Here is a 9339-nt window from a genome sequence, read left to right on the forward strand (position 1 = left end):
GATGTGTCCCAGTGAGGTCCCTGAGCCTTTTGCAGTGTCTCTACCCTTCCCATAGGGCTGCACTTCAGAGTCTCTTTTCTCCCCTGGCTGGAATGTCCCTGGGCAGCTCCCCAGTGAGTGGTTGAGGATTCAGGCCAGAATGCATTATAGGAATGATGAGATCATCCATGTTTGGCATCACCAAAATTTTCTGTAAAGAGGAATTAAAGAGTAAACAAGAAATTGATTTTGAGTACCACAACTGGCAGGGTTTGCTCAGCCCTTTAGTGAACCCAGCCCTTTAGTGAACCCAGCCCTTAAGGTCAGGCACCTGAAATTCATGCTGCAGCTTCTTCTCAATCCACTCAGTGACATGTACGAATGTTACCTCCCTCTCACCCAGCTTTGGGCACACCTTCAGCTCCAGCTGGGGTGGAACTCGGAAGCTGTACCTGTGAGGGGAGAGGATGGAGGCAGAAAGCATCATGTCCCATACACATGGCACAGCCCACATGACCAGCTTGCCAGAGGCCTCACTGCTGGATTCTGGGGACCTGTGTCCCAGGAGGAGGTGGCCAGATTGTGGTAGGAGGGGTACATCCCAAAATTGCATTTTTGCATCTCCTTCCAGGTGGAGACCAGGAAGGTCTGAGGGTCCTTTTGGGAGAGCAGCCCTGGCTTGCTGGGACCCTAGATGAACCCACATCCCAGCCCTTGTTTCTTGACCAAGCCACAGGGAGATGGGAAGATGGCAGGAGGATGCACATGGAGCCCACCCAGAAGGAAGGAGAGCTGGTACCAGACACGGTCAGTTGGTGGCGGTGGCACATTCACAGCCAAGGTGCCTGCCAGCTCCTGCACCTCCACCATCAGCAGCAGTGGTGTGTTGGAAACTTCCTCGATCTTCTTTTTGATGAACTCATTTTCCGTCGCCTTCTGGAAGTACTTGGACTTGGCAATCTTATCCACAAAGCGCAGGATCTTCCGGCTCGTGCTGTTGCTGCTGACATGGCTGAGACGAGGGGACCCGCAGGATGAGACCCCTCAGAGACACAAGTCCCTTTCCAGGGGTCACCATGAGGTGGTGGGGTGCCCTCCTGTAACCCACAGCATCTCAATCCCAGAATTTCCCCCTCACCCTTCAGTGCCGGGTGGCAGGACTCGCTCCCCTGGGGTTCCAGCAGGCTCTGCGGTGACAATGTCCTCCTCATCAGAGGAGCCAGCACTGGATGACTCTGCATCACTGTCTGCCAGCAGGATGAGCCGAGGTTTGGTCCTGTGAGTCCATGGCTGCATCAGTGCAATGCCATGGGAACAGCACCCTCTCACCTCGCTCAGGTGGAAGGATGTGGGTGAAACCCAGCCCTGTAAGGCCACCTTACCCTTCTCCGCTTGGCTCCACCTGGCTACTGTCCTCTGCAGCACCCTCCTTCCCCAGCTTGCAGAGGTTCATCTTTGTCTCAAGGGTCATCTGCAATGAGCCGCTGTAGGTGACCTCCATGTCCACCCAGAGACCTGCCAACGAGAGAGGGAGTGAGCCCCCATCAATGCCACAGTGGCTGCTCATGTGCTTCCTAAAGCCTCCCTGCTTGGGATCCAGGCTGGCACCTTGGTAACAGCCACCATGGAGCCAGCCCTGCTGTTCCTGCTGCTCTGCAGGGTTCTTACCTCGCTCATTGATGGTGGGCTTGGAGGCACTGAGGATGGAAGGAATGGATGTGCCCATGTCCAGCTCTGTCAGTTTCAGCTCATTCATAAAATATGGGAGCTAAAGGAGGGGAACAACATGGGGATGGTCACCACGGCCTGGCACCCACCAAGAAGATAGGACAGGGTTCCTGTGGGTGCTGCAATCTCCTGTGCCGATTCCTGCTTCTCACCTTGATCTTGCTCAGCTTTTTCTGGATCTTGCTGGACACCTGCTCGGCCCAGTAACGCTCCCGGAGGAAGTCCCAGAAGATGCGCCCTACCAGTGCATTCACCCAGGCCACACAGCCCTCACTGCACCCAGCTGTGTCTTCACTGAGCTGTGAGTGGGAAGAAGCCACGAGTGCCTGGAGTCAGTTGGGACCCCATGGGCTGGGGCCCTGCACTGCAGCTTAGCTGCTCTAACCATGGTTTTGAGAAGGAGATGAACACCAAGGCTGGGAGACAGTAGTGCATGTGGTTCATCAGCTCTGCTCAGTGCTTGCATCCAACTCTGGGTTCTCACCTTGGTGGCTGCGGGGCTGCCCAGTGTGCTGTGAGGGGGGCTCTGTTCTGGGCTGCTCCCCATTTCTGCCGGCACAAATTGGGCCATGTAGGTGCTGTAATCCAGAAAAATCTTCTGCTGAAAGATTCCGGCCAGCTCCTTGGATCTGATGGCAGAGGGGATGTCCTCAGTGCTCCCACTAATGCTGCTGGCACCACTCTGTGCAGCTGGTTCTTTGCCTGGGGACACAGGAACATGTGCAAGGCTGGCTGCAGCAACAGGTGATGCGTGCAGGATGACATGCCACGATGCACGTGCAGCGATGTGCTGCATGGCTGCCGTGCACACACACCTTATGCTGCAGAAAGGGAATCTTGCAGGCTGGAGGACTCTGCATAGGTGAGCCCTGTTTCTGCTTCTCCTTCTCCCTCCCCATTCACCAGTGCCTATCCCAGAGCCCATCCTCCCAGCACATGGCTCCGGATCCCTCCCAGAGGTCACATCTCACCTGGCCTGGCTTCACCATGGCTGCTGCTGGGGGTCCCACGGCAGGCTCGCAGAAAATGATGGTACCACTCCTCCTTCTCCCTTCCTGTCCTCCCAAAGAGGTACAGGCACCTTTCCCTGCAGTTCCCTGGGACGTCCTGGCCAGGTGCCTGCGGCTTCCTCGTCCCTTCTTCCCCTGACTGCTCTGTGCCATGCTCATCGCTGCTCCTGTGCTCTGTGTCTGTCTGCTCCGGGAAGAGGATGCAGATGGGGTACTTCTTGTTCCATAGTCGCTTTCGGGCCAAGCCGGGGGGGCAGAGGGAGACCTGCAACATCAAGAGGAGCCATGAGGCACTGCGTGCTCCCTGAGAGGGGACAATCCCAGCTCCCAGAGCACCTTGGCACCACTCATATCGTAGCAGCGATGGCTGACGAAGGCGACATCGAGGATCTCCTCTGCGAAGGTGGCCTGGCGTGGGATGTTGCTTTTGGGGTAGGACAGCTTGAGGGCGGCCCCATCCAGCGTGGCCAGCACCGAGTGTGTGAGTGACGGGTGGTACAGCTCGGGGTCGTAGGTGTGCAGCTGGTTCAGCCAGCCCTGCGGGGACAGAGCCGGCCGGCCGTGGGCTCCCCAATCCACCCCACAACACCCACTGCTGCCCTTTTCCTACCTGCAGGCCGCGGGCTCCCTGCAGGCTGTCTGGGAGCAGCTCGGGGCGCAGGCGCGGCAGCGGCGGTGGCTTCAGCAGGAGGAGCAGGACGGCGAGCAGGCCCAGCAGCAGGCCACAGGTGAGGCCCAGGCAGAGGCCTGCAGCGTAGGGCGGCAGCGGCAGCACCAGGTAACCGTAGGTGAGCAGTGCGACGCAGGCCAAGGCCTGGCCTGGCACCGCACCCCCAGGCAGGGCCGATGGCGGTGGCTGCTCCGGGGGCTCGGCCTTGCGCCGCGCCACCTCCACCACCTGGATGACGTCCCCGTAGGAGCAGATCTCGTAGCGGCAGTTCAGGGTGGGTTCCCAGGGGCTCCAGTCCCGCGCTCGCTGCCCCCCGTCCCCTCTGCCCCCCGATTCCCCTCGCCCTGGGCTGCCCCCTGCCTTTGCCTGGCCCGCAGGGCCGCTTTCCTCGGCCATCAGGCGGCTCAGGCGGCTGAGGGGCTCCTGCATGGCCTCTGACAGCCGCCTCCTGGTGTCCTCCAGCCTGGCCTCCCGCAGCCGGAGCAGCGCGGTGCGGCTCTCCGACGGGGACACACTGGGGGAAGATGGAGCTGTGCGGGATTTGGATGGGCCCAGCTGCGATTGGGGGCCGCGTGGGACGTCAGCCAGGAGCATGGAGAGGGGCTTTGTGTCCCCCTCCATGGGGAACAGGGTCGCGCTGCCCTCCCTGCCACGGCCATTCTCCCTGGTGCTGGCGGGATGGGACTTCGTCCCGTCGATGTCCCTGTGTCGAGGAGAGCCCGGGGATGGTGCCAGGGCTGGAGAGGCCTCCGCCGCCACTGCAGCCTGGTCTGCCATCGCTCGCATCGCCGGCGGTGCTGCTGAGAGAAGAGCAGAGAGCAGCTCAGCTCGGTGCCACATCGAGACGCAGCACATCACCGCCAAACGACCCAAGGCTGCCATGATCTGGGTGCCTTTGGGCCTAATTTGGGATATGCCTTTAGGGACTGGGCTGCCACCGCCAGTGGGCTCGTTGGGGTGCCTGACCTCCACCGCTGCCCCTCCCCTTGCAGCATCCCCACAACAGGAGCAGGGATGAGCCTGGGGCTGCCTCGTGCCTATGATCTGCTTCGTTGAGATCTTCAAAGCACTTTCCTACCATGAATTAATTACAGGCTGCATCGCAGCTGCCTCCAACTCCATTTATATAATCTCATGCTTCGTGGCTTTCACTTTGCTCCTCATTTACATGAGCCAACTGTTAACCCCAAATAATCATGTAGGATGCTCAAGGAGAGCACAATGCAGCTTCTGGAGCTAACAGCCCACGGGACCCAGTGCAAGATTCATCGCTGCTCTGCTCCATACTCCTGCAGGATCTGCCCAGTCCCAAGAGTGCTCTCCTTGTGTTAACTCAGCAAACCCAGCACCAGGTGGAGCCCTGTGTTCTGGGGCTGGTGCCATCCAGCCTGCAGCACCAGCCTGGTGGTTCGGTGCCGCACTGCCCCCAGTGCCACAGCTGCCCCCAGTGCCACCCACAGCCCTCCTCAGCCCTCAGCCATACCTACCAGAAATCCCCAATGCTCAGGGGAGCTGCCTGGCTGCTGCTCCCTGTGCCGGGTCAGGGGCACGCCAGCTCTGCTGTGGTTACCACCTCTCCAGAATTCCTGGGGTTTTAGAAAGCTTAAAAAAGAAAATGGAAAAGAAAATGACTGTTTCCTGAGAGACCATTAGCACAGTGGAAGACTGAGATAATAATAGCCTGTGTTTATATGGGAGTTTTCATCTGGCAGGGACGCCAAGTACAGCGGGGGCTATACACACTTGTGCAAATGCAGTGCAGCCACCTCTGGGGTGCGGGGGAGGCCAGGACTGTGTGGAGCAGTGGGAATGGAACCTGCAGCTGCCAGGCTGGGCCACCAGCAGCCTGCAATGGTGATGCATGGGATGCCCTATCGAAGGAGCTTTGCTTGGAGCATGTGCCACTGGACCATGGCTACAAAGGTCAGAAAGCCTCTCAGCCAGACCCATCCTTTCTGCTTCAGATGTAAGGCTGTGAGCCAATCTGGTGCAAAGAAACACGAGCTGCAACCTGTGCCTGCCTGGTGCCTTTGAGCATCTTCCCCCAAAATGCTCCCCTGACACACACAGTACTGAGCACTTCTGCTGTGCTTCACTGCTCAGCATTGGCTCACACCAACAAATGACACCCACATCCTCCCAGGCGGGCCACTGCCAAAGTAATGTTTGCTTCTGTTGAAAAATCAAGGAGAGTTAATTGACAAACTAATTTCCAGCAGCCCTCTCCCATTAATGAGAGCTGCCGATGGCCACTCACTGGAGGAAGGCTGGCTCTGCTCACAGGCTGGTGGCAGAGCTCTGCCTCATCTCTGAGGCTTCTTTCAGCCAGCCAAACAAGTTGGAAATCCCTCCTCTAATTATCTTCACAATACACTGCTGCAGGAACCAAACCGCCGTGGCTATTAGCACTGTAAGTGGAGAGCTCTCCACATTATCCCATGATTAAGGACTTCGATGGAAGTCACACTGCAGCCTAAGGACATCAATCTGACAAGTGCAGACTGCTTCTCGGCAAAAACGGAGAGCTTTGAGCACAGGCATGGATTCCTCTCCTGACAAGCCTCCAGTCAGCACAAGATGGGCTGGACAGGTGCTGCTTAACCAGAGACTTTCTGGCTTATGCTGGCTGGAAACCTGTGCCCAGAGGTTCGTGCAGTGCTTCAGTGTGTTTGGAGCCCTCCCTGCCCCTCCCTCTCGTTTGCTGACAATGAATTACAAAGGAGGCACCTTCCAAACCACACAGCGACACAGCGTCCTCGGATCCCCCAGCCCTGCCCCGTGCTGCCACAAACCATCAATCCCTGGGGCTCGAGCGGAGCGTGCCTTTGCCTGAGACACACGTCTGACCTAATTTGAAACGGCAGCATCCAGAGGGCAGGAGTGCGGGGGTCTGCATATGATGGCCCCCCGGCTCTGCTCCTGACTGAGAGACGTGGCCATGTCCGTTGTCATTAAGAACCAGAGCCCATCGGAGTGCTTTGCTCCAGGCCTCCGGGCTCCTGCAGCAGCGGCTCCTCAGGACAGTCACCTGCACTTGTCCCAAAGGCCCTGGTGTTTTTGCTCTTGCAATCTCAGCGAGAGCCCATGGACTGAATCATCCAGTAATATTCAGACACAGCCAGCAGCTCGCAGTGCCAGGTATTTCAGAAGGAAAAGGAAGCGACGCACAGCTCATCGCCTCCCAGCGCCTGCAGTTCACCTTCACAGCAGAGCTGTTCCCTTGCAGCTCACCGGGCTGCTGCCACCACCTCCTCCCCTTGGAGCCCTGAGCTCAGAACGTCCCATACCGTCCCCCAGCGAGCCGTGCACTGCAAGGACGGTCCCCACAGAGTCTGGAGCTCTGCTGTGCCTTGCTGAAGTGGCAGGAAGGGCCACAACCCCTGCTGAGCCCGTGTCCCATAGCGACCCACAGCGACCCACAGCTTCTGTCCCCTGGTGCCGGCAGCCCGGCCCCGCACTGCTGCCCGTGCACCCCTCCGGCAGCACACAGGGCTCTCCACGGGTGCCTACCCTCTTTCCTCCTCACCCAACACGCCCTCCTCAAAGCTTCTCGCTGAGCCCCGAGCGATGAGCCCCAGGGACTACGCAGCCTCCAGCACCGCTCCGCACTCCCGTACCTGGCTCGGACGGCAGCTCCGGGATGGGTCGGTCCCTGTGCTGAGGAAGGACGAGCGGTGCTGGTGCTGCCCCGGAGAACTGTGCCGGGGGAACGGGCCGGTGTGGGGCAGTCCCGGTGCTGGAGGATCCTGTGCCGGTGAAGAAGAACCGGTGCCGGTATCGAAGGGCTAATGCCGATGCTGGGCAGAGAAGATCGAAGCCGGAGCCGGTGCTGGAGGTGAGCGGTCGGACTTGCTCCTGGTCTCGGTGTGGCGCCTGGATAGACAGTGCAGGGCTGCGGCTCGCCCCCTTCAGCCGCGATGCCGGGAGCATCTGCAGGACCCCGCTCCGCCCCGCCGAGCTCCGCCCCGGGGCCGATCCCGCACGACTCCTTCGGCTCAGCTGCCCCCGGGGCTGTGGGGAAAGAAGCGGGAGGGGAGAACGGGGGCCACCAGCTCCGAGTCCGCCCGGGAGCCGGTCCCGATGCTGCCGCGGGCTAATTAACGGCAGCAGCCGATCCCTCTCCGTATCCCTTCCTGATCCTGCAGGAGCTAATCCTCCTCTCCATCCCTGCCTAATCCTGCAGGAGCCGCCCGTTCCCGGCTGCGGCTGCTCGGCAGTAGCCCCGCCGTTAGGGGCTGCGCGTCGACCCCACGCGGCACACGGACACAGGGACACGGGGCTCACAGCTCCCAGAAACGCCAACACCGGCGGAAGGAACGCTGCCACCGTGGGCTGTAGGGGAAGCGGCGGGGGAAACCTCGGCGTTGCGGGACACCCCGGGGCTCCGCGGCGGCTGCGTCACGGCGCCATCTCGCGGCCGCGGGGCCGTGCCGGTACCGGGGGCGGTGCGGGTACCGGGGGCGGTACCGGGGCGGAGCCGGGCGGCAGCGGACGCAGCCATGTCGTTCTGCTCGTTTTTCGGAGGCGAAGTGTTCAAGGACCACTTCGAGCCGGGTGAGCGGGGCCGGGTGGTGGCGGGGAACCCCGTGTAGGGATGGCGGATTCCGGACCGCAGAGCCCCGCTCGCTGCCGGCTCTCTGGGATCGGCAGTTGTCCGTGATGGCTAAAGTCCAACACACGTGGGAGTCCCGTGGTGGCTGACGTGGCCGCCGGGCGGCTGGGAACGAGCGGGGATCCCCGCGGCTGACCTCCTCCTGCCGTGCTCCCCAGGTGTGTATGTATGCGCCCGGTGCGGCTACGAGCTGTTCTCCAGCCGTTCCAAATACGAGCATTCATCCCCCTGGCCGGCCTTCACCGAGACCATCCACGAGGACAGCGTGTCTAAGCGCAAGGAGCGTCCGGGGGCCTTGAAGGTGATGACTGTGAAACAGCTCCCCAAAAACCCCAAATCCTCTTTTCTTAACATCGTCTGTCTTTTTTCACTTGTTTTCTAAACCTTCTCTTAATATTGCCAGGTGTCCTGTGGCAAGTGTGGCAATGGGCTGGGCCACGAGTTCCTCAATGACGGCCCCAAGCGGGGGCAGTCCCGGTTCTGAATATTCAGCAGCTCGCTCAAATTCATCCCTAAAGGTGAGGGATGGGGTTTGGTGGTGCCTCCATCCATGCTGTTATTCTGGGGGGAGCTGCTGAAGCCTGGCCATGCTGTGGGGGGGATGCGCTGCTCCCAGTCCTAAACAAATCCCAAACATCTCAACTTGGTCAGGCCCCATGGGGACCTTGCTCAGTTAAATGCAGGGTGATAGAAGTGGCTGTAGGTCCCCGTGTTTCAGAGGAACCTTGGTGTTGCAAAGCAGGACAAGAGGCTGCTGGAGGATGGGACTTTGCTGTGTCCTTCCAAGCAGCAGTCACATGTAGGTGTGGTTATTGCCTCTGCTTTGTGCATAGGAAGGAAGTGCAGGGAGGACAGTGCTTCCTTCCTGTATGGTTATTGCGCTTCTTGGTTCCCTGGTATCAGAAAAAGTAAAACAATTTTGGAGGCTGCCTCTGTGTTCAGGGCAGCACCCAGCTGTGCCATGCTGTTCTGTATGTAGGACTGCAATGCTGTGCATGGCAAAGTAATTGCATAAAATGGGCGGGGGCTCTGGAGCCAGGAACACAGGCACTGATTTCTTTCTTTCTCTTCTTTTAGGCAAATCAGACAAAGACCTACAGGAGAAGTAAGTGAGCTGCTCTACATGACCGTTGTGAGGAACCATTCTCACAGCTGGGATGTATGGGAGCAGGGACTGTGACGGAGCCCCTGGTTTCCCAGTCTGCTTTCCTGCTCCAAGTCACCTCGGTCCTGGATGCTGGGAGGGAGCTGGGGGTGGGGAGAGGGGCTGCTGAGCTGCACATGCTGGCAGGGCTTGTTTGGCACAAATTGTGCTGAAGGCTGCAGCTCCTGCCCTTTCC

At 59.6% G+C, this 9339-nt stretch overlaps 2 protein-coding genes across 2 annotated transcripts; one reads left to right on the forward strand and one right to left on the reverse strand.

Annotated features, from left to right (window-relative positions):
• Window positions 1–64: 64 nt before the first annotated feature.
• LOC306952087 (testis-expressed protein 2-like) lies at window positions 65–4173 on the reverse strand (the record flags this gene model as incomplete). The annotated part of the gene is made up of 11 exons (XM_079542729.1): window positions 65–190; window positions 311–431; window positions 779–991; window positions 1118–1255; window positions 1362–1494; window positions 1648–1747; window positions 1860–2033; window positions 2192–2409; window positions 2679–2982; window positions 3054–3254; window positions 3328–4173. The coding sequence occupies 11 exons, from the start codon at window positions 4171–4173 to the stop codon at window positions 65–67; spliced, it is 2574 nt and encodes an 857-aa protein (XP_079398855.1).
• Window positions 4174–7886: 3713 nt separating this feature from the next.
• MSRB1 (methionine sulfoxide reductase B1) lies at window positions 7887–9108 on the forward strand (the record flags this gene model as incomplete). The annotated part of the gene is made up of 4 exons (XM_079543143.1): window positions 7887–7941; window positions 8158–8300; window positions 8403–8517; window positions 9077–9108. 4 exons carry the CDS (start codon window positions 7887–7889, stop codon window positions 9106–9108), a joined length of 345 nt encoding a protein of 114 aa, XP_079399269.1.
• Between the last annotated feature and the right edge of the window lie 231 nt (window positions 9109–9339).

The sequence above is a fragment of the Tetrao urogallus genome (genome assembly GCF_951394365.1).
Source record: "Tetrao urogallus genome assembly, chromosome: 15".
NCBI classification, from domain to species: domain Eukaryota; kingdom Metazoa; phylum Chordata; class Aves; order Galliformes; family Phasianidae; genus Tetrao; species Tetrao urogallus.